Here is a 25,235-nt window from a genome sequence, read left to right as displayed (position 1 = left end):
ATACTGCTTAGCAACAATATCACATTATTAAGACAAATCAATAAGTGAGCGCTAAATGGGCCCTTTTGAAAGTATATATACACATTAAGAGCATCTTCAAGAGAAAATCTAAATTTTTGTTAACCTAACAAATGAATAGTGTTAAAAAAACTATTTTAGCTAATCAATTTAACTATTTATCTTCATTAACACTCTGTAATTTAACAAACCTTGAATATTTTATCATTAACACTTCAAACTCAACCCACTCAATTTCTAGAACAACCTTCTCTTCTTGGCTCAAGGGTACACCCTTGAGTTTTATTATTTTTCTAATATTTAGCAAGTGAATAGTTGCACTATAAATTTAAAGAGTGATTATTCATTTTGCTATAATAGAGATTCTTTTACAACATCTATTAAAGTTTTTATTTAAATATAACTTTTAAAATAGAATTTTGGTTGTTTTACAGCATTTCTCAAAAATGTTGTGACGAAGGAAATTCAAGATAGATGTATATAATATATATATATATATATATATATATATCTATATCTATATATGGATTGGTAATTAACCAGCAATGCAACATGTTATAGATTCTAAATTGCTTTTATCATATAGTTGCGAAGGGCATGATGGTGTTAGGTAAAAGTGCGGACAAGTGTGAGGCTGGTGATGATGCATGTGCTCCATCTTAATCACAAGCTTTGATAGATGACACAGAAACGATCGATTTCCATGAGAAATAATAGCTAAGGTTGTTGCATGTTGGGACGATAGCTAGTCCTTGCATTTTGTCATTTCTTGATCAATCAAACCTTTGTTATTTTGCTCAATAGAAAAAGTTAATTGACCCACTATTATTAATATTCTTATAAATGTTCCATCCTATATCAAATCATTGATTTGTGTATAATGTGTAAGTATTTTATTTTAAATTTATTATTATTAAGAAGAGAGGGAAGAATTCGAGATTATCACAATAATTTAGAACAAAGGGAGTTTTGAACCTAGGAGGCATGGGTAAATTTTTTTTTTTAAATTTATTATTATTAAGAAGAGAGGGAAGAATTCGAGACTATCACAATAATTTAGAACAAAAGGAGTTTTGAACCTGAGAGGCATGGGTAAATTTTTTTTTAAAGTTTATTATTATTAAGAAGAGAGGGAAGAATTCGAGACTATCACAATAATTTAGAACAAAGGGAGTTTTGAACCTGGGAAGCATGGGTAAAAACTCAACACCCTATCAACTAGGCATTTTACAATGGTTACGTGAGCGTGATATCTATATATAAGAATCAAGCACCGAAACTTTGATTCATATTACGCCATTGCCATAGTTGTGTGCGTTTGACAGGTGAGTTTTGTATATTAGTGTGGAACTTGTCTACTTTTTCATTTTCTCTATTTTATGATTGGTTACCTCTTTTCTCGCTCTTGTCATTTGTTGTATATGTATCATATTCATTAGTTCAATAAATTAAGAGGTTTTAGGTTCGATTTTCGCCAAAGGCAGGCGAATTTGAATCAGATTATTGATAGCACATTGTGATGCTTAGCCCACTCCCCCACCCCTCTTAGTTTAGATAATATTGTTTGTTAAAAAAAAAACAAATTATATTGAACTCAAAACTAAGAATCACTCTCACAAAACTTTTTCAGCCCATTATAGAAATTTAATTCTTATATTATTGGTAGCACACTCATTTTTTCAGACTGTGAAAGGCCTAATAAAAATAAAACGACCATCTTCTTCATCATAAATGGTCCGCTTGTTCTAAAATGATCTGACCAGATAAGGATATCTTAATTCATTACCTATCTAGTCATATCATTTTAGATGAGGTTCTGATTCCTAGTATTGCTTGAATCTTCATTTTGTTGGATGAGGTTCTGAATTCTAAGTACACATACGACTATTTGTCAGAAAGAGCAAAAACTTGTTTCTAGAAGCCTAATGAAGCCCCAAATTAATACGCAACTAGCCCAATGCAGCCCAAACCCATCCCATCCCACGCACTGAATTATCCTCAACAACTAAAAAATGAAAAGAAATGCAAAAAATATTATAATAATTTTCTAAGTTCACATTGAGGATGAGTTTTTGGAGTTAGCTCACCTTCACAGGATTGTGACCCTTTGCCGTGACAAAAACACGAAATCATAAGAGCTTTATATCAACATGTCTAAATAATACTTTAAAAAGATAATAAAAATGTTTTCTTACCGAAAAACTAAATTTAACGTGACATGACATGAATTGACGTAGAACCATATGATTTGATTTTTTGTGATTGTTTGATATTGTAGATCTTTGGGGACAAACATGGGAATGTTCTACCTTTATATGAAAGAGATTGCAGCTTACAGAGAAGACACCGGAAAATAATCGAAGAAGCTCCAGCTGTAATGATCATTTCCTGTATTATCGTGTAGATTTGTCATTGTAAAAGTAGAGTTGTAACGGAAATCCTTTCGTGCAGCTATACATTCCATATGGAATTCTTCTTCCCCTTTCACAGTCCATCATTGTGCTAGACATACAATGGAACCTGAGTAGGATAATGAATATGATAGCACTGGCTCAAAGTTATTGAAGGTTTTGACCACTTATAAACCAGATGGGAGCTTTCTGATTGAGGAAGTCTTACGCTAATTGGCCATTTTTTCAACTTTGCATTATAGTATCTTATGTGCAAGTTGTTTCTTGTCTGTGTTCCATCGACTCATTCCCTCAACAAGTTTCTACAGGTCTGTGCAGACAGAAAAAGACAGTTCCCAGTGTGTGCAGGTCGAAGCAACTTGTATAGGCAACCACGATTTAAGAGTTGAAGCTGATGGTGTAATCACGGATTTTAGATTAGCTGTTTACTCCAAGGTAAATGCCGCTATCTGCATGCATCTGTTTGAGGGTCTACGTAGAATTACACTTTCTTATTTCTGTTCTTTTGGAGTTCTACCATCATTAATTTGTTGATTTCAAATAGGGTTTTGCAGGATCAAACCAAGCACATTCATATATGGCATGGGTCACATCATCACCACTTCAAGCAAAAAATCGGCCTTGAATTGTCTGATGAAGATGATCTCGAACATAAGCCCAGATTTGAGAAATCATCATACCCTCGGGGCAGTGTTGTTGGTCCCTAAATTTTGAATGATGATTTTTTTTTTTTTTTGGAACAAAGGCAACATATATTCAACCACAAACATTACAATACAAATGGTCAAAATATACAACACAAAGGTCCAAAAACGAAACACACAAACAAAGAACAGCAGCCCAACCAAAAGTTGAGACCCAAACAAAAGAAAACCCAGAAACTTCCGCTTCCGCTGCCTCGTCCGCCACCACCGCCACTGCAACCACCAAAACAGCAACTGTGCATGTCGATCCATCCAAAATCTTGCCCCAAAATAAACCGTGCCTCATCGATACCCGCAGCCAAATCCAAGCTTGATCAGGAGGATCCTCACCCTTTGCTCAGGAGAGGATCCTGATCCCCCAATATGCATCCACCCTTGCTTGAACACATAAATGAAAACTAAAACAAGTTAAAATTGTAAAAAAAATACAAAATACTAAAAATGATTTTATTCGATGGAGTGAAGATTAGGCGGCGCATATATGATTTAGGATCAAACAAAACCGCGTTTTTGTTGATTTTACCGAAGATTCATATATTTGGACGGACCATCTGAAGAAGGAAAACGAAATCATAAAATTCCGGTCAATCAGTAAAAAAGGAAGGTAAATAAACTCCGAAATCAAGCTTGGATTTTTTACCTGATCCAGAAATTTACTGCTTTAACCGTGCGTAAATTTTCCTATATATTTGTTTGATTTTTTCTTTTACGCTTCTGTCCACTCTTTCTATTGGCTCTCACTCTCGTTTGATACCCAAAACTTTTTTTTTTCTTCCTTTTTTCCCATCTGATTTGTTTTTCTCGATTTGGTGGGATTCTTCAGCTCCAAGGTTTCGTTTTCCTTTCTCAAAAATTCAATCGAGTTTTCGGAGGTTTTAAGGAAGTTTTTATGTTGTGAAGGTGTGGAGTTTTGAGATTTGGCGGTTGCTTGCGTTAAAAGTTTTGAACTTGATCAGCACAAACAAGTTTTGGGTGTGTTTTGATTCATGGGTTGTGTCGAAATCGTGTGTTCGTTGTTGGGTTTCTTTGTTTTGGGTCATTGAAGTTCGATTTTTGAGTAAGAGTTGGGAAGTTTAGAGAAAAGGAAGTTGAGGGACTTCAAAGGTCGAGTAGTTTGGGTTCCAAGGGGAAGGATGTGGGAGGAGGGGTTGAGAAAGAGGTGTTTTTTCGGGCCGATAAGATTGATTTCAAGAGCTGGGATGTCCAGTTGGAGAAGCACTTGAGTAGGGGTTGGGAGAGGAAGTGGGAAGTGAATGCAAAGATGGAAGAGTGGGAGATTGATTTGGCTAAGTTGGATATAAGACATGTTATTGCTCATGGAACCTATGGCACCGTGTACCGCGGAGCCTATGACGGCCAAGATGTTGCAGGTACTTTGATTTCTCTGAAGGCTTCAATTCGGTTTCGATTCTTTTTCTTTGTTGCAATTTTGATGATGTGCAGGACTTTTTGCATACCTTAAGTTTCCATGTTATTGACTTCTTAAACCTAATTTAGTGGTTAATGAAATGGAATTGAGAAAAATTACATTTTGATGAGTTGGTAGACGGTGATCCGTCAGTTATAATTGTTTCATATAGTGTTAAGGGTCTTTGTGATTGCTTTTAGGAGATCTAAAAGTGCTTTTTGATAACCAAATGCACTTTTGACTCTGTTTTTCATAAAACAAACTTGAAACACATTTAGGTGGTAGAAGCATTTTCCATAAGAGCAGTTCCACCCCAACCTAAAAAATGGATTGGCCTCCCTATTTTTGCTCCACCCTAGCCTAATAGGTTGGCACCCAGCCCAAGCCAGGCCATAGGCTTGCTCATAATCGACAGTCCCATGGGACAGCCCATTTGACGTCATGCTAACGCCAGTGTGACGTCGAAGGGCGTTCGAATATTTTTTTTCTCCCTTTGCGAAGGCGTCCGCGATGGCTTTCCGAGTGTGGGAAATGTTCCTCTCCTTATCTAGTGTCATCGACAGTTGACACAGAACAATCTTAAACTGCACAAAAAACCCAATTCTAATTCAACCTGAAAATTCTAAAAATTCATCACAAAATCACCAGATACACACAGAGATTAAAGAGGCAGCTTGCCTTGGCGATAGGAGGAGTGGGCAGGGGAAGAGCAGGTGGGACCCTGGCTTCTTCGGGGTTGTAAAGCCTACGCCATCACCGATGAGAAATTTGCAAAGTGGATCTGGGACTTGCGGCTAAGACCGATGTGGATGTTGGTGGTGATGGTTTTGGATGATGCGATAGTGCTGCTTTCATTTTCTCTTGAAGGCTCCAAATTTCTACGTAGACTCTTATTTTTTTTGGTTTGTGAGATGGGGTCCTTAAAATTGATTAAAATTCTTATTCGAAATTAAAAATATTTTTTTATTATTTTATAAAAAAAATTAAATAATATTTTAAATAAACTGGATGACAGTGCATTTTGAATAGGTGGAGATCGTTTGTGCCAACTATTTTTTAGACTTTGTGTCAGCGCATTTTTTAGGGGTGGAGATGCATTTGGCCAATTACTGTTTATTGAGGTCTATCACTGTTCACTGAGTGAATTAAATGGGTTGGGTGTCAGGACTTTTTTTTAGGGGTGGAGTTGCCCTAAAGCAATTTGATTTTTAATAAGAATTTCAACGTGTTTATTAGAAGCGCTTCTGCAGTTCTTGCAGAAGACAGTAGTAGTCCCAAACAAGCCTTAAGTATTAGCAGGACGTTGCTATAGCGATCGTATATTAGACTGTTAATCTATTTCTTGAGACATCTTAACTATCAATCTATCACTATTGGCAATGATTTTAGCATGGTGGACTCAAATTTCGAAGTTTCACTGTTATTAGACTCAGGGTTTACTTCACTGCAGAAAAGAAGCAGTGCACGTGAGTGCTTGCCTACGTATAGATACAAAATATCAAATACATAAATATTTCGTACAGCGGTCGTGCGTATTGCAAGTCTTATGAATCACTAATCAGCGTTGTATAATACAGTGTAAAATGAAACCCCAATCAGTAGGAGATCATGTCTTTGTTTTTATCAATATTCTTCTCATGGCCTGCTGCTATTTTTGATATTATAGTGAAGATATTGGATTGGGGGGAGGATGGTATTGCCACAGCAGATCAAACTGCTGCTTTTCGGGCGTCGTTTGCAAGAGGTTGCTGTTTGGCATAAGCTTGACCACCCAAATATTCCAAAGGTAAAACTAATATACGTTGATTCTTCGTATCAGCATGCATGATATAAAGTCGTGATGGTTTCAGATGAAAATTTTGATGCAGTTTGCTGTCCTAACAATTTTTGGATTTTAGAAATATTGTGAAAATGACATCTTCCAGGTTTAAATGATGGTTGTGTGCTATTATCTTCTCATACAGTTGAGATTTATCCATTTAAACCGGAACGGTTGTATCTGTGACAGTTTGTCGGAGTTCAATGGGAACTTCCAATCTTAAAATCCCTGTTAAAAACACATCAAACGATATTCACAATCGCCCTCCTTCCAGAGCTTGTTGCGTTGTTGTTGAGTATGTTCCTGGTGGGACGCTAAAGAACTTTTTGATCAGGAATAGAGGAAAGAAACTTGCCCTTAAGGTTGTGATTCAACTTGCTTTAGATCTCTCCAAAGGGTGATTCAGGTTCATTTTATGTTTGTGATTGGTTTTATTCGATTTGTTGTTGGGTTTTAAGCTAAAGGATTTGGTTCTGTGTTCCATTTTCTCAGTTTGAGCTATCTTCACTCGAAGAAAATTGTACACCGTGAATTGAAAGCAGAAAATATGTTGCTAGATACTCGTAGAACATTGAAAGTTGCTGATTTGTCGTTGCTCGAGTAGAAGCTCAGAACCCGAGGGACATGACTGGGGAGACTGGTACCCTTGCGTACATGGCACCAGAGGTATAATTCTTTCCAAAATCTAGTTCTATAAAGATTTGAAGCACTCTTTTTCGACTCTCCATCTTTCCCTTTCCTGCAAACTGGATCAGAATTTAACATGAAGGTTTCTGTAGGTCCTTGATGGCAAGCCATACAACAGGAAATGCGACATCTATAGTTTTGCTATTTGCTTATGGGAAATCTATTGTTGCGACATGCCTTAACCTAATCTAAGTTTTGCCGATGTCTCATCTGCAGTAGTGCGACAGGTTGGTTTGTCGTTGCACATAATTCTTCAAGTTCTTTGTCTGTCATTGGTTTTTAAGTTATGTCGATCACCAAATGTTTGTTGTAACTTGTAACGTATACTATTTCTTCATGTTCTGTCTTATATACTTTATGCTGTGATGGCAGTATTTACGACCAGAGATTCCACGATGTTGCTCGAGCACATTGGCCAGTGTCATGCGGAAATGTTGGGATGCAAGCCCGGATAAACGCCCTGAAATGGAAGCGGTAGTGAAGCTGTTGGATGCAATAGATACGAGCAAGGGAGGCGGCATGATACCTGAAGACCAGTCCACCGGCTGTTTCTGTTTCGGCACACCTCGCGGTCCATGACCTTCTTTGTTTCGTGTAACATAGTTTTATAGATTGTGCAGTGCGAATTAAGGAAAACCTAAAACCGGTTACCAGTTAAGTGCTAGACTGCAGGCACACATCTCTGAATAATGCACAAACAACGTTTTTGAAAAGCCATATTGTTGTTTGTGGTTCCCTCTTCATTCTTATTAATGTAATTCTTTTGGGATTCAAACTTTTTCTGCAATTTGTGCTGTAATTTTTTGTTGCAAGCCATAGAAAAAGGTCCGGCAGTTTTGTTTGGTGTTTTTTCTGTGCGTGGTTTGGAAATTATTTCAATGTGACACGATTATTCTCTAAATAGAATATTCGGTTCTTTTGACATGAATGAATTGTTGATACGATGTTAGTAACACATCGATAACATACTTTATTGATATAAGGGATACAAATATCAACATTATAGCTATAAAATCCGTCCATCAAGAAAGGACGGACGTCCTGCAGAGAGAAAATGAGGAGTGGACGGGCAATTCTTTCTTGTTTAAAGTTAAGAAAAGAGAGGAAACCACTAGAAATTCCAAAATCAAATTGGCTTGCACTTTTTTGTGGCGCAAGGCGTATCTACCTATTGTTCCACTAGGAATCCCAAGGGACACTTCCACTTGCTGTGTAGGGGCCTTAGGGATCTTTGGATATGAAATTTGGAGGATATTCTTTGGCTATTGGATTGCCCATGCTTATCCCAAAATTCACTTGGACTTATGATCTGACATGCCCGACCCTGATATCCTCCAGATACCAGGATAGGCACGTGTTGGCCGACACCCAAAGGTGACGAAGCTATACTAACATGCATGAGAAGCAATCGAGGAACGTGTTCAGAACATACAATTAAACCGAGACACTAGAAAGGAACAATATAAAATTGAATGAGCAAAGGAATGGGTCCTACACCGAGAGGACTAGAAGATGTCGATGCGGGAGTGCCTTAACGCCGGGATTGTACGCCTCGCAGGATTGTACGCCTTGAATTCTAAGTCCTGAAGGGGCGCAAAACAAAACATTAGTGGACCAAGTTGATATATATATATATATATATATATATATATATATATATATAAGTAGTACTGAATAGTTATTGAACAACATACTAACCCCCAAAGTTTATGAAAACTCAATAGTATAATATGTAATAGATTTTCCGAAAACCCTAGCATGCGGTAAAACCTTCAATAAAACATATATCATATACAGTGTGCTAAATAGTGGTAGTAGTATCACTCGAAGGCATATAGAACTTTTCATTCAAAACTCTTTATTCGCCTGTAGGCTCCTACATCACCCACTTGAAGGCATATGTGAGTATCAATCGCCTGTAGGCTCATACAACACTCACCTGAAGGCATATATAGAAGTATCATTTGCCTATAGGCATATAGTGACCACTAGATAAGCACAAAAATCATTGAACATAATCTTTCCAAAATATAAGTGTATATATCTCAACGGAGCTCAGTAACTCAAACATCATATCTTAAATCATGTTCATAGTATATAGTCATCAATCATACATAATACGAAGAATGTAAAGTCAATAAAGCATGATAATTCATAAAGCGTGAAACCAATTTATTCATAAACGTTTCATAAAACGTAACCATTAAATCATGCTTTTCATGTATGCATTTCTAATAGTAAAATATGCATTTTTGAAGGGGTCCAGTCACAGATACTCCTTCGTCGAAGAGCCATGTAAATTAGCGAAGACAGAAACACCACAAACAATTGCACCTAAGTACATAAAGGTACCAATTAATAAAACTCTATCATAACAATTGAATTTCGGAAAACGGACGTTATAAATGGATTCAGGACGTCGAAAAACATAAGAAGGGAACTTGGGTACCTCCACGCGCCGCCACGCACCATTTTGGGTCACCGTAGACAACGCTAGAGCACAGTACCTCCAGTGCAGGCGTGTGTGCTCCCCACGCTGGCCAAGGCAGACGTCGACCCGCACTCAGGGTTGGTTCCACCTGGGTTTGGTTGAGGGTTTTGGGCCAAGGGTTTAATGGGTCTGGGCTGCAAGGTTGGGCCTGGGCCTAGGTTTGGGTTTGGGTTCAAATAAGGCCGGAGGCCTTGGGTTTGGACTTTAGGGCTATTAGACTTAGGCTAGGTTTAGTGGGCCGAAGGCCCGGGTTTGCACAGCCCAAAGGCCTGGGTTCAATGGGTCTGAGCTTGGCCTAGAAGGTCTCGGGTTTTGGGTTACTGGGTCGGATCGACCAGGTTTTAGATTGGTTTCGACGAAAAAGGAGGCTGGAGCTTCCCGAGCTCTGTTCAACCCCGATTCTCCACCCTAACCTACAATCTACCCACCAAATTGAAGACCACCAATAGTAGTTTATGAATATACCTTTTGTTTCCCAAGTGATGGTCGAAGTTGGCCAGGAATGTCGTTTGAAAACCACGGCTTATGCTGGGAGCCTGGGTTTGGTTTCCTTCCCATGTCGAGAGGCTCATCGGGGGAAGGGGAGTGGTTGGTGGTGTCGTCGCCGTCATGCTGTGGGTGGGTATGGGTCGCTGAAGGGGAGAGCACAAAGAGTGAGTTGTGGGGAAGATGAGAGAAAGAAAGAAAAGTGAGGGGGAGAGAAACCTGAGTTGCTTTGGGCCGAGGAACAAAAACCGAAGGTGGGCCCCTTGGGCACACCAAACAAGACCCAAAAGTAAACCTATTTCAAAATATCTCTTTTTTTGTGAAATTACATAAATGCCCTTTTGTTTTGAGAAACTTCGAGACGGGCTGTTACATGATCATCCCCATACCATATCCATGAGAGATTTTTCAGTGTATCAGACATACGGCCCCATACACTAAGTATTATAATACAATTGGTTGAAAGCTTGAAAAAAAAAAATCAACGAATTATATTATGACACTTAATGTGTTGAGTTGTTTGCCTGGCACATGAAAAAATTTCTCCATATCCACATGAAGCACGCATGCAAATTGACATGACAATTAACCAACAATAAATACTACACATAATATTATATTGATATATTAGAACGTTTCGAAACTGTGTACATCTGTTACCGTATAAACATAACATAACAATAAGATAAAATAGTAATTTTCTCGTCCCATTTTTAAGCGTTTTCAAACACGAGAACAAAAAATATAACGTCACCCGCGGACATTTTGGTATTATACAAAACTTAAGGGGTCGAGGTGCTAATTTCAAATAGGTAATTCTTATTTCTTGAGCATCTAAAATGCTATAAAGAGCAAAAACAGGGGGAGCCAGGTGTCGGTGGGTTTAGTTTGTTTTTCCGGTTTCCCAACAAATACAATTACAAAAACCCACTCCCCACATTCAGATAGTGGTGGTTGCGTTGACGGCGGGATGGGCAGCAGAGGCAGCGCCGAAACGTCGTCGTTAATGAGGGACTTACTCAGGCAGGCAGGCGGAGTGGCGGTGGTCGACGGTGGACTTTCCACCGAGCTCGAACGCCACGGCGCTGACCTCAACGATCCTCTCTGGAGCGCCAAATGCCTCCTCACTTCCCCTCACCTCATTCGCAAGGTATCATCATCTCTCTCTCTCTCTCTCTCTAGAAATGCTGTATTGGGAATGTAATTTGCTTTGTTTTGCACTCTGGTGAGTGTAGATATGTGCAGAATAATGGGTTTTTGCTAGGTTTCTCAAGTGCTAATTTTGCTGTGGACATTTTGGTTGTAGACAATTTTGAGCTTTGTTTTTTAGGAATTACCATTCGATTTTTGTTGGGAATTTAGTTCTTATCTATGAATTTGGACCAAAGGTTGTCAGATTTTGCTGATTTTGTTTGGATCAGAAGGAAACTCGTTGCTATGCTTTGATCATGTATTTAGTGAGGAATGCGACTTCTATGAACTAATCGCAACTTTAATTTGTATATTTCTCTATCGATAAGTCAGGCAGGATTGAACATTTGCTTTCTTTCTTGTGTAAAGGATTCAGCTTTTGTGAAGACGAAATCAAAAGAATGGAGATTGATTTATGTAAATGCAATTCATGTGTAGACTTGATTAACTAATAGGACCATGTACCGTGTTGTTTTGTTGCGTATTGGAGCAGGTACACCTTGATTACCTTGAAGCTGGTGCAGATATCATAATCACAGCATCGTATCAGGTAATCCCGGTAACTGATGATGTCTCTCTCATTTTATATTTTTTCTTGAAACTGAAAGTGTTAGTTGTTATGCAGGCCACCATTCAAGGTTTCAAGGCCAAAGGCTTTTCTACAGAAGAGAGTGAATCTTTGCTTAGGAAAAGTGTTGAAATTGCCCAAGAGGCACGAGATATCTATTACGACAGATGTACTCAATGCTCTTCTGCTGACAGTGGAAATGGTAGAATTCTCAAGCGTCGGCCAATCTTAGTTGCGGCATCTGTGGGGAGCTATGGCGCTTATTTGGCTGATGGGTCTGAGTACAGGTGAGTCAGTTCTGCTATAAAAATTCATTGCATCAGCTATTGTTCCTGTTGGCTTTGGTACTAGTACCTCGCATGTAAACAGTCTCAGGTCCTCTAACTGTATTGTTGACGTAATATGAGTAGGATTTTCGCTTAGGAAAATGTGTTCCTTTGATCCCAGAGAAGGCTTTGAAAGATGAAGTTAGATAGTCTTGGCTGCCGTTATTTGCATGAAAAGGCTATTGTTTTCTGAACTTGAAATGTCTTTTTAATATTCATATTTTGAGTCTGTCCCTTGGCAGTGGAAATTATGGTGAGGCTATGACGCTAGGAAGATTAAAAGATTTTCATCGGAGAAGGGTCCAAATCCTAGCAGAATCAGGTCCTGACCTACTTGCATTTGAAACAGTTCCAAATAAGCTGGAAGCTCAGGTAATGATCGCAAGCTTGTTGATAGCATTTAATTTCTTCTTGTCCTTGTTGGTTGAGGAAATCTGACAGGCCAATTTTTCTTTATTCTAGGCTTCTTACTAGACTTGCTTACTGATAACATTTAATTAGGTGGCTAATGTTTTAATTGGTAAGCACTTAATGTGACCGAAAGTGAAAGATATGAAATTTAGTAAAAATGGGGCTATTACTCGAGATGTATGTTAATTTGTTTTCAAGGAAAAATATCTTGACATAATTTTGGTCTGGACTTTTAACTTGGTGTTTATTCTTTTCCCCCGGTTAATCATGCTCAGTGTTTATGCAGGCTTATGCTGAGCTTTTGGAAGAAGAAAACATGCAACTTCCTGCATGGTTTTCTTTCAACTCTAAAGACGGCATCAATGTTGTTAGTGGTGATTCTCTCCTTGAATGCGCCACAGTTGCTGAATCATGCAAGAAAGTTGTTGCAGTTGGAATCAACTGCACTCCCCCTAGATATATCCATGGACTGTTAACATTAATTACACAGGTATAATCATTTAGGCTATTTGTATTGCGTTTGAATAAATTTATTTTACGTTCCTTATCTTGATCAAACAATAAAAGCTTCAACTGAGCTATATGACCAACTGTTGGAGCAGCAATAAAATCGCCTCCGGTGACTTTAAACTGTATTTACTGTTTCAATTTCTGAGATTTTCTAATTCTTAATGTTCAATGAAAAATCAACAAACTACACATATCCTGCTACATTTTCATATGCTATATTTCTGACGTATTTCCAATTTGTAGGCTTCCTGGAATAATTACAATTGTACATTACTCTGTTTGGAGTTCCTGTACTTATTTTCATGTTTAAATCCTTCAGGTGGCTACAAAACCAATTATTGTGTACCCAAATAGTGGTGAAAGCTATGATCCAGATAGAAAGATGTGGGTGGTAAGTGAAGCTTCTATGGTTGTCTCGTGTTTTCGATAGAATTATCTGTGAAAATATTGTTGTTATCTAGAAGGTGGAATTAGTGCGGGAATTCTGTAGTTGTGATATTCTTGTCCAGACACCAACTCTTCTGATCTCTTTTCTTTTTTTCCGCGTTGCAGCAAAACACTGGGGTTTCAGATGAAGATTTTGTCTCGTATGTAAACAAATGGTGTGAAGCAGGGGCTTCCCTTGTTGGAGGCTGTTGCAGAACAACTCCAAATACTATCAGAGCAATATACAGGACTCTTCCCAATAGGTCAACATCTCCACCTGAGCAGTAACCGTATTGGCTTCACAAAGAGAGGACGGTTGACCATCTGTCGAGCAAGACTACGAGAAGGCTTCCTGTATGTAACCATCTATCGAGCAATTTGGTCATATCGCGTGATGCTTGCGTCATTCTTTTGGCTTTCTAGTGGTGGATGTTTACATGCATGGATTTTACCCAACACCAAGAGTTTTCAGTTGTTTAGATGTAACTGTGTGAGCTTAACCAGAGCAGTTTACCTATCGAACACTCGACTCCTGTGTACATTATAAGCTAATTTTATCGCAGACTCTTTCATTCGGATTTGCAAAAATACGATCAGTTATGCATTTAAGATATGTGAAAGAGATTGTCTTGAACAAACCCAGAAATTTTTCGTCGAAAGTGTCATTTCGAATCCAAGGGAAAATCAATGACAAATTACAAATTACAGTACATAGAGTTCCTAAGCATCAAAACCAGAGTAAACACCACTCTCCCTCAGCAACCTCTTCTCTTCTTCAACATAGTTCTTCCCCCTGCTTGCCTGCCCGATCTCTCTCTTCCTCTTCTCCTTCTGCGAGAAGGACAGGTTTCGCTTATCGCTCCGGGTCAGCGCAGTTTCAAGCTTCTCTCCCGAGGCCAATGCAGCCCTCGTCTTCTGTCGCTGTTCATAAGATTCTTCTTCTTCCTCGGTTTTCTTGGCTCCGGGCTTGCTGTCCTTACCGTCCTCCCTGCCGGTAGCCCAAGACCAGTTCGGATCCTGCTCCGGCTCTCTTGGTGGCGGCACAGCCAGCACCGAGGGCCCACCTTTGTAGCCATGTTGCTTCAGTGCCTCAAAGTCCACGACTTTGCTCTTCGGCTTCCCAGATTTCCCTGCAGAAAATAACAGAGTATGCAGCCAGCTAAAACAAATTCAATACAAAAATCACAACACACAAAACCCAAACCAGTAAATATACAAATATACGTATATATATGTATATGTATTTGTAAATGTGTATGTATATGTACCTTGTGAAGCTGTTTTCTTGGAGGGTGGTGAATCTGATGACTCCCCGGATGAGGAATCCGAATCTCCTTCCTTATCACTCCATGGAATTGCTCTCATGCTGGGCAAGAATTTGGGTCGGGTTCCTTCGAATTAGGGTTTGTAGGACTATTGAAGATTGGAAATTGATTTAGCCCCAATATTCAAAAGAGGGGTTTAGGTTTAGGATTCCGTAGAGAACCAGGGAACGGGATGATCGTTCGGGTCGCTCTCGTTCCAACTCGGGTTATGTGCCTACTCAAGCCCATTAATCGTTTTCAAAGCACATGTATGCTTTTGACCCCTAAACTTTGATACTTGTTCCAATTTGGTCCTTATGTGCTTGTTCCAATTTTGGTAAATCGTTTTCAAAAGGGTTTTCGTAGAGAATTTTAACGAAAAGTTTCTAATACTGTTCATTTTAACGAAAAATCACATTTACACTAAAAAGTCAATACTAGTACTATTCACTTTACTCTTTATTTTGTCCTTATTATTAAAACTCAAAGTTTTGAAGCTCTTTTTATTATTATTATTTTTTTTTAATCACGGTTGGTCCCTGAAGTTGAAACCTCCAATTAAAATAATCTCTGAAATAAAAAATTCATCAATTTGGTTACTAAAAATAGAACCTACAAATTAATTTAGTCATTCTACTGTCTTTTCATTGAATTTTCTATTAGTGTGTTCATGTGGCACATGAGTTGGTCTTACCTATCTAGTTATATGAATTCACATTGATTAATAATAAAAAAATAAAACTAATAAAACTAAAAAAAAAAAATAAAAAAAAGTAAAAACTTTATAAATGTTGACATGATTAGTGGTAGGCGCAATTCAATTTAGTTGATTCGTAAAGTGAAAAAATAATTTTCAATTTCAATAAGTTTTAGTGATGAATAGGAAAACAACTCTAAAATCAAACTGACATATTCGATTTCATTGGTTTTGTGCGATTTTTATTATAAATTTCTAGCGCTGTAATTGTCACTTAAGAGTAAGTGAATGACACTTGAAAAAGTAGATGAATTATCGAAATCGCCTTCAAAAGGTGATCATGTAGTTCTATGAACTACTAAGTAGCCACTTTCTTTCCTTAGTAGACAGATTTTCAACTGTTAAATTATCAATTTGGTACGTCTTCGATCCCCATCGATCGTCCTCCTTGACAATTAACAGTTTAGCCCCGCTAATGCTATTGTTTGTCAAAAATATCAACTTGGGATGAAAAAAAAAGGACCAAAACGAAAAATCCCTACGATTTATGGGCAAACATGCAGTTAAGTTTAATAAACCCCGACGGCATGTCTTGGGCTTCGTTTCGTCGTTGTAAGAGCGGGAAAGAACAGGATTCCCAAATTTGCGGAATTGCAGATAGCTTTTTCAGAATCAATGGCGGCGAACAAACTTAACCCATAAAGCCCAGCCTCCTCCTCCCCTCCGGCCGCCAGCCTCCGCCCTCTCTCTCTCTCTCTCTCTCTCTCTCTCTCTCTCTCTCTCTCCTTAACTGCATTGGGAGTACCCAATTTTGCACTTTTTCTCAAATTTCTCATCTCTTTACCGATGGAGCATTCACTATACAACACCCACGTAAAACTCTTGGCCTTCGACCTCAACTCTCTCACCCAAACCTCCTCCTCCTCCTCGGACCCAATCTCCTTCTCCCGCAACGGCGCTCTCCTCTCCCGCGCTGAGACCGTCGGCACCGTCACCTCTCGCGACCTCAAACCCAACAAGTTCCTCAGGTTCACCATCGACGACGGCACCGGCTGCGTCAGCTGCATTCTCTGGCTCAACCAGCTCTCCTCCCTCTACTTCTCCCGCCGCAGCCCGCCAGATGTTCGACTTATTGCCCAAAACGCAATGCGCTTCGTTGCCGATATTAAGCTCGGCGTGGTGGCCAGAGTGCGCGGGAAGATCACCAGCTACAGGGGCGTTACGCAGATCACGGTGTCGGACGTCGTGATCGAGAGAGACCCCAATGTGGAGATGTTGCACTGGTTGGACTGCATCAGGTTGGCGCGAAAAGTTTACAACGTCGTTCCTTGTTCAAATAAATAGAGTTCAATTTGGTGGAATTGGTTATGGATTTTTGCTCGTATATTTTATTTGTATTGGTTTCAATGGTTGTTACACTTTGCTATCACTAAACCTTAACAATTTTGATGCAATTTCCTTCCTGCAACATCTGCTTTGAAATTAGATAAGCTAGCTAGATCAGTGCTCTCCTCCTGCGAAAGCCAGAATCCCGTTCTTTCGAGGAGCCTCAAGGCCAGTACCAGTAATGCAATTTCCTTTGGGTGGAGATGACAAACGCGTTTCGTCGCAAACGACTTGTATTCCAGTTTAATCCGGCAATCTCTTTCGTTTGATCCTCAAATTGTTAGGTTTCCTGTTCTAACAATTCAAGGGTATTTCATTCCTACAACTTCTGCTACCAATATTTAAATGGGATAAAACAATTGTAATTTAAGGAACATATTGTTAGGAATGTCGGTACTACAAGATAGAGAATGCACAAAGTAAAGTAGAAAATGGACACCAAGAATTTACGTGGTTCGGCAATTTATGCCTATGTCCAGGGAACAACGATCAATCTTCACTATATGAAAATGATGAGTACAACAAGAGTAGTCTTACCAAGCCAAATACAAGGCTTGATGGATACAAGAAAGTATAACACACACTTTCTATCACTTTAAACTTTACTCACAATGTGTAATGGAACACTTTCACTCTCACTATCACTCTTGGAGTGGAACTCTAGCTTTGGACTTGATCCTTTGCTACTCACACTTGGTTACTTGATTACAACACTGCACCCATATTTATAGGTGAGGGCTTGGCATTCTACTAGTTTCTAATTCCTTTTACAAACTACAACTAGTTTTTAGAATATTCTACCAACCTCTAACTTAGATAATTCTAGACTACCACAAAATTGTAGCTTCTAGATCTTTCCATTTGCAACCAAGGAAGCTAGTACTCTCTAGCTTCTTCCATCAACTTAATAACATCCTAGAATTGTCTAGCATGCTCCAACCACCTCACTTGCTTACTAGAATAATCTAGAACATTCATCATGGGCTAGACCATATACCAACAATCTCCCCCTCCAGTCCATGAGGGAGGAATTCCGATCATGACTCCAAGTTACCTGGAGTCCATCCCAGCAGCCTTAATGTAGAATTCCAACTTTGATTTTGTGACTGCCTTTGTCAACATGTCTGAAGAATTATTATCGGTATGAATTTTCTTCAGCTGCAGCAACTTGTTCTCGATAGCATCTTTAATCCAGTTATAATGAATATCAATGTGCTTGGTACGTGAATGATATGCAGTGTTCTTGCTCAAATCCAGAGCACTTTGACTATCACAATAAACGCCATAATCACTTTGCTTCAAACCCAACTCTTGGAGAAACCGCTTCAGCCACAATAACTCCTTGCATGCTTCCGTAGCGGCTATATATTCAGCCTCGGTTGTGAACAAAGCAACACACTTTTGCAACTTGGATTGCCATGAGACGGTTCCCCTTGCAAAAGTAAACAAGTACCCAGACGTAGATTTTCTACCATCCAGGTCACCTCCCATGCCAGCATTTGTAAATCCTTCCAAGATTGGTTTAGAACTGCCAAAGCACAAACACATCTTAGAAGTCCCCTTCCAATATATGAGAAACCTGCTCATCACACCTACTGCATGAGCAATATATAGCCGTATGCACACCATTGCATACATGATACTTCCTACCGCTGAAGAGTAGGGAACAATTGCCATTTTCTCATTTTCTTCATATGTTTTTGGACACGACTCTTTGCTCAACTTGGTATGATTGGCTAAAGGTGAGCTTATCGGTTTGGCTGCTTTCATGTTGAACCTTTCAAGCACCCGTTTAACATACTTTTCTTTTGACAGCCACAACTTCTTGGATTTTCTGTCACGAATTATATCCATGCCCAAAATCTGCTTGGTTGGCCCTAAGTCCTTCATGTCAAAGGACTTAGATAACTCTCTTTAAGCCTTTTAATCATATAAGCATCTTGACCAACAATCAACATAAAGATATAAAATGATGAATTTACCTCCAGAAAATTATTTGATATAGACACAAGAGTCAACATGAGTTCTCTTGTACCCATTATTCACCATGAATGAGTTGAACTTCTTATTCTACTTCTTGGAGCCTGCTTAAGACCATATAAGCTTTTCTTCAGCTTGCACACCAAATTTTCTTTACCTTTGACTTCAAAGCTTTTGGGTTGCTCCATGTATATCTCCTCTTCTAAATTGCCGTGGAGAAATGCAGTTTTAACGTCTAACTGCTTGAGCTCAAGATCCATGCTTGCTGCCATACCAAGGGTAATTCAAATAGAAGTCATCTTCACCACTGGTGAGAAAATCTCATCAAAGTCAACTCCTTTCTTTTGACCAAAATCTTTGACAACCAAACGAGCCTTGTATCTTGTCATTTTGTTGTCTCTTTTCAATTTGAACACCCACTTATTTTTCAATGCTTTTCTACCCTTTGGAAGCTCCACTACCTCATAGGTATCATTCTTTAATAAGGAATCCATCTCTGACTCGATTGCCTTCATCCATCTGTCACTATCGTTATGAGCTCTGGCCTCCTCATAAGTATCGGGCTCTCCATAATTAGTCATCATGATATACTCTGATGAAGAATACTTGGTAGATGGTCTTCGATTTCTGCTGGATCTTCTGACTTGATCTTCATTCTCTTGCGAGGTTGGAGGCTCCCTCTGATTGGGTTCCCCTTGAATTTGCTCTTCAGGCTCCCCTTGATCAGTAATTTCATGGTCTGGCTCATCTTGATCAGGCTCCAGCATTATCTAGTTCTGCATGCACTTCATTGGCAGCTGCTTCAGGGATGTCACCGTGACTTTCTTCATCTAAAGCTAATGGATCAACTCCTCTGACTGCGCCATCTGGTTATGCCTCTTTATCCGAATCCCCAATTGTTTGGTCTTCGTAAAAGATCACATCTCTGTTTTTTATAAACTTCTTATAGTATGGGTCCCATAATTTGTAACCAAAATCTTCACCGCCATAACCAAGAAAGATGCACGGTGTAGCTTTGTAGTCTAACTTCGATCTTTGCTCTTTGGGCACATGCACAAAAGCTTTGCAACCAAACACTTTCAGATGAGAGTAAGACACATCATTACCAGTCCATACTTTCTCTGGAACATCAAGACTTAATGGTACTGATGGAGATCGGTTGATCAAATAACATGTTGTCCTTACAACTTCACCCCAAAATTGCTTAGACAACTTTGCAGTCCTCAGCATACACCTGACTTTCTCCATGATGGTTCGGTTCATTCTTTCAGCAACACCATTATGTTTTGGAGTTCCAGGAACTGTCTTCTCATGACGTATGCCATGTTTCACACAATACTCTGTAAACTGATGAGATGTGTACTCGCCACTGTTGTCGCTACGAAGGCACTTGAGAGGTTTCCCAATTTCCCTCTCCACTTGGATTTCAACAAAAACACCTAGACCCTTCTTGAAGCATCATCAATATAAGTAATAAAATATTTATTTCTTCCAAGTGACTCGACTTCCATGGGACCAAACACATCTAAATAAACAAGATCTAACAAATTTCCTTTCTTTGTAGATGGAATAGAAAAACTAACTCTTCATCGTTTTCTGAATAAACAGTGCTCACAAGAGTTTAATGATGTACCTTTGGCAAAGGGAATGTGAGACTTCTTTGCTAGAACTTGTAGGCCTTTCTCGCTCATGTGGCCTAGCCTCTTATGCCATAAGTCTAAAGATGAGTTATCCACATCATTCAACTTACCTTTCAAAATCTTGGCATTTGATCGGTACAACGTACAACAAAGTCGTGCTCTTGCTACCACCATTAAGCCTTTAGTAAGTTTCAATTTTCCTTCGCCAATATGGTGATAATAACCTTGTTGATCAAGGGTACTGATGGATATCAGATTGAGACGTATATCAGGAATATGTCTCACATCTTTCAACATCAACTGGGAACCGAGATTAGTTCTTAGGCAAATATCACCAATTCCAAGAATTTTGGAATAGCTTTCATTCCCCATCTTCACTATGCCAAAGTCACATGTATTGAATAACTCCCGTTTGGATGTAGAATGAAGGGAAGCTCCATTGTCAAAAATCCATTCAATGTCTCTGTCAGAATTACCCATATGAAGACATTCACCAACAGACAATATTTCTGGTACATCACCACATAGGACTACGGTGGTATTGCCAGTATCATCTTTCTTCTGATTGTTTCCTTCCCTTTGCTCTCTCTTCCAAACTAGATAATTTTTCTTCATATGGTCTTCTTTGCCACAATGGTGGCATGCACCCCTGAACCTTGACTTGGATCGGCTAGGACTCCTGCCATGACCTCCAGGCCATCTACTCTTGCTTCTACCGCAGTTCTCTGTGACAAATACTTGGCTGCTATCTGTGCCAGAAGTTTTTCTCCTTGTTTCTTCATTGAGCATGTTATTTTTAACATTATCAAGAGTAAGAACACCATTAGAAGCTGAGTTACTTACACTCACCACAAAGGTCTCCCAACTGTCTAGCAAAGATCCAAGTAACAAGAGTACTTACAGCTCATCCTCAATTGTCATGTTCATAGTAGCCAACTGGTCGATGATATTCTAGAAATTGTTCAAGTGTTCTGTTACATTTAAACCATCCTTTTACTTCACATTGATGAGCTCTTTGATCAAGAAGGCTTTCTTGGCTGGGGTCTTATTCTCGAACAAGGACTCAAGCTTCCTCCAAAACTCGCGGGCATTGGTTTCGTTAGACATATGGTGAAAAACACTATCGTCCACCCATTGTCTAATTGTGCCAATTGCCTTGCGATTCATCTTCTTCCACTCGACATCGGACATGCTCTTGGGCTCAGCGGCATCTCCTTCAATTGGCTCATACAGATCCTTGCAATAGAGAATGTCCTCCATCCTTGGCTTCCATGTTACCCAATTGGAGTTGGTGAGTTTGATCATAGTGCCACTTCCTTCCATCTCATAGTACGAGCCAACCAGGCTCTAATACCACTTGTTAGGAATGTCGGTACTACAAGATATAGAATGCACAAAGTAAAGTAGAAAATGGACACCAAGAATTTACGTGGTTCGAAAATTTATGCCTACATCCACGGAACAACGATCAATCTTCACTATATGAAAATGATGAGTACAACAAGAGTAGTCTTACCAAGCCAAAGACAAGGCTTGATGGATACAAGAAAGTATAACACACACTTTCTATCACTCTAAACTTTAATCACAATGTGTAGTGGAACACAATGCACTCTCACTCTCACTCTTGAAGTGGAACTCTAGCTTTGGACTTGATCCTTTGCTACTCACACTTGGTTACTTGATTACAACACTACACCCATATTTATAGGTGAGGGCTTGGCATTCTACTAGTTTCTAGTTTCTAGAATATTCTACCAACCTCTAACTTAGATAATTCTAGACTAACCACAAAATTGTAGCTTCTAGATCTTTCCATTTGCAACCAAGGAAGCTAGTACTCTCTAGCTTCTTCATCAACTTAATAACATGCTAGAATTGTCTAGTATGCTCTAGCCACCTCACTTGCTTACTAGAATAATCTAGAACATTCATCATGGGCTGGACCATATACCAACACATATTACTCATAAAAAGTAAGTTTGCTAGTATATATACACATGTTGAACCACTGTATTGTTTACTCCAACGATCAACATTGTTCTAGCTTGGAGAAAGCTATAGTTTCAAATTTTTGGGAATTATTCGTTGTTTCGCAAACAATGTCGATCACCAACACACTCGTTCACATTTTAATTTTCTTCTTCCTCGCTTTGTCGTTGTTTATTGGCATCGCACATAGCCAAAAAATACTGGACATAACCAAGTATGGTGCTGTGGGAGACGGCCGAATGGATGATTCCCCAGCTTTTGTGAATGCATGGAAAGATTTATGTCAAGGAATTAGTGAAGCTAGTAATGGCATACCAACACTTATTGTGCCTGAGGGGAAAACGTTCTTATTGCAACATATAAAATTTGAAGGCCCATGCAATACAAAGAACATTCACCTTCAAGTTCTAGGAAATTTGTTGGCACCTGCACGTGGTGCATGGAAAGAATGCGATTCGGAGGATTGGCTAAGTTTTTCAAATGTCGAAAACCTAATGCTTGATGGCTCAGGCAAAATCGACGGCCGGGGGCTGCATGGTGGAGCACTAGCTAATACGACGGGAGATCGCGCAAGCTCTTGGGGATAACGATTGCAAACCACAGAAGGCACTGCAATTCCAGAACTGCCAAAACCTCAGCTCAGCGGACTCACTTTTCTAAACAGCCCGCAAGTGCATATTGGTATAAATAGTTGTGACAACGCTGATGTATCGCATTTGAACATACATGCGCCTGAAGACAGTCCAAACACTGATGGTATTGATATCTCCTTCTCGAGCCATGTCACCATTTGTGTTTCGTCTATCAGGACAGGCGACGATTGTATTTCCATTGGCGACGGGTGTTCCTTTCTCTCCATCACCAACATTGCTTGCGGACCAGGTCATGGAATTAGGTATGTCTCTGTTCTCTTATCTTCCATTAACTGTTAAATAAATATGACCGATTCGATGCCAATCGTGATGCCGTATATGTTAACATAGATTAATTTTCTTTTGCAAGCAGTGTTGGAAGCTTGGGAGAAGATGGAGCTAGTAATAAAGTGGACAACATATATGTGAAAGATTGTAGTTTCACTGGAACTACAAACGGAGCAAGAATAAAGACGTGGCAAGGCGGTTCCGGGTATGCAAGGAACATCACGCTCGAGAGGATCAAACTTGACAGAGCTCAATATCCTATCATTATTGATCAGTACTATTGTAATGGGGAAAACAATTGCAAAAGTCAGTCGTCGGCCGTGGTGGTGGCGGATGTGACGTACATCGATTTTGAAGGCACTTCTGCGACGGAGGAGGCGATTAAACTCGATTGCGATCAAGTTTCAAGTGGCTGTCATAATATTGTGATGGATAGGATTAATATAATGCCAGCGGTGAGGGATATGAAGATTTTTGCGACTTGTAACAACGCCAAAGGGACTTATGTCGGCACTACGGTGCCCAACGTGCCTTGTCTACAGAGTTCAGCGACGGAGCCTACGAGGCCAACAACCATCTACACCGGAAGTGGAGCTTCTGGCAGTGCTAATCTACATATAAACTACTACATGTTTTGTCCACTGATGACGGTTCTTGTTGCATCAGCTATTTTTTTGATTAACTTGTGTATCACATGCTTTGAACTTGAGTAACTTGCATCTGGTAAAATAATTGGTAGGTAAATATTCAATTTACTTTTCCAACTAAAACTAGTTCTGCAGACGAAGGCAAACCATTACTAATGTTGGAAGGAAGACGAAAAATGAATAAATGATGAAATAGACAAATACCTCAAAGATTTGATGGGCAGCAAGTAACAATTATATGGATTAGAATGGTGATAGAAGCTCAGAAAGTGACACGATAGTCAGAAAGGGTTTACATGGCCTGGGTACACTGGCGTTCTGTGTCAATAAAAGAAAGACGCTTAAATTGTTTTGTCTAAACCTCATTATATCATTAGTATGGGATGTCACATGATGGTATGCACTTTACTGAGCAATGACAAATTCGTCAATCTAAAGTTTACAGTTACGATTGTATTTACTCTATAATTGCGTTTTTATTAAGCATAAATTCATACTATTCTTATTTGGTAATTGCTTGCTACACCTACAGGTCTTTAAAACTAGTTAAAACTACGACCAACCATAGAAACATTTAAACACATATAAGAGCTGCGTTCTCTCACATTAGAGCAAAGTTAGAATCACTTTTCGTAATAGTTATTTTGAGGATTGGCCATGAATAAACCTTTGATTTCGAAGCTTTGGTCCGACAGATTGTTAAGAACAGGAAACCTAACACTTTGATTTCCTTGATGGAACATCCGACTCCAAGTTACAAGAAGTAAACTAAAGCCAATTCCAATTGTAACATGAAAATATGCCTACGAATTTCGAGCAACCTGATGACTGGATGTGTCCTGCATGATTGTGGGGTTTAAGGTAGAATTAATTAGTGCTTTCCTTTATATTAGTTTCTTACTCATGCTTCCAAATTAATTACCGTCTCTCTCCGGTGCCTTGTCGTGGTTGTGGTTGATAGGTGGGTTCGGGATACAGCAGGAAACTATTCCTAACGGTAGGAGGATTTCCCTCCGTACCAAGTTTCAATGGAAATTAACCAAAACCAATTGTATTTAGGAACAAAACTAACATTCCAAGTAAATATAGTAACACTGCATTTTTGTAATTAGTGTTTACAATCCTTGTGTTCTTCTAGCATCTGAGACACTTCTCTGTTGTTTTGAAAGCAATGCAGTTCAACACAGTCGTTCGCATTTTAGTTTTCTTCTTC

At 39.2% G+C, this 25,235-nt stretch overlaps 4 protein-coding genes and 1 pseudogene across 4 annotated transcripts; 4 read left to right on the top strand and 1 right to left on the bottom strand.

Moving 5' to 3' along the window:
* The first annotated feature begins 2,468 nt into the window (after nt 1-2,468).
* Nucleotides 2,469-7,892, top strand: LOC137743812 (serine/threonine-protein kinase 54). Its single transcript, XM_088690574.1, is given in 9 exon segments — nt 2,469-2,864; nt 2,974-4,503; nt 6,208-6,277; nt 6,279-6,327; nt 6,550-6,556; nt 6,559-6,722; nt 6,853-7,026; nt 7,140-7,274; nt 7,420-7,892. Coding segments are annotated over 6 exon segments (438 nt in total). The 5' UTR covers nt 2,469-2,864; nt 2,974-4,394; the 3' UTR covers nt 6,892-7,026; nt 7,140-7,274; nt 7,420-7,892.
* Nucleotides 7,893-10,888: 2,996 nt separating this feature from the next.
* LOC137715273 (homocysteine S-methyltransferase 2) lies at nt 10,889-14,044 on the top strand. Its single transcript, XM_068454536.2, has 7 exons — nt 10,889-11,174; nt 11,709-11,765; nt 11,841-12,070; nt 12,352-12,481; nt 12,807-13,010; nt 13,350-13,421; nt 13,583-14,044. Exons 1-7 carry the CDS (start codon nt 10,995-10,997, stop codon nt 13,742-13,744), a joined length of 1,035 nt encoding a protein of 344 aa, XP_068310637.1. The 5' UTR covers nt 10,889-10,994; the 3' UTR covers nt 13,745-14,044.
* On the bottom strand, nt 14,035-14,979 carry LOC137715274 (uncharacterized). The gene is made up of 2 exons (XM_068454537.2): nt 14,725-14,979; nt 14,035-14,586 (listed from the first exon to the last, which is right to left on the bottom strand). Exons 1-2 carry the CDS (start codon nt 14,819-14,821, stop codon nt 14,177-14,179), a joined length of 507 nt encoding a protein of 168 aa, XP_068310638.1. The 5' UTR covers nt 14,822-14,979; the 3' UTR covers nt 14,035-14,176.
* A 1,082-nt stretch (nt 14,980-16,061) lies between these two features.
* STN1 (Nucleic acid-binding, OB-fold-like protein) lies at nt 16,062-16,925 on the top strand. The gene has a single exon (XM_068453869.2). The coding sequence runs from the start codon at nt 16,304-16,306 to the stop codon at nt 16,799-16,801; it is 498 nt and encodes a 165-aa protein (XP_068309970.2). The 5' UTR covers nt 16,062-16,303; the 3' UTR covers nt 16,802-16,925.
* A 5,640-nt stretch (nt 16,926-22,565) lies between these two features.
* LOC137714637 (putative polygalacturonase At3g15720 pseudogene) lies at nt 22,566-24,088 on the top strand (annotated as a pseudogene).
* Nucleotides 24,089-25,235: the final 1,147 nt, after the last annotated feature.

This window comes from Pyrus communis, chromosome 3 (assembly GCF_041283825.1).
Source record: "Pyrus communis isolate YQ-2024b chromosome 3, ASM4128382v1, whole genome shotgun sequence".
NCBI lineage: Eukaryota > Viridiplantae > Streptophyta > Magnoliopsida > Rosales > Rosaceae > Pyrus > Pyrus communis.
The sequence above is the reverse complement of the archived record's forward strand: the minus strand, read 5'-3'. Positions and strand labels throughout refer to the sequence as shown.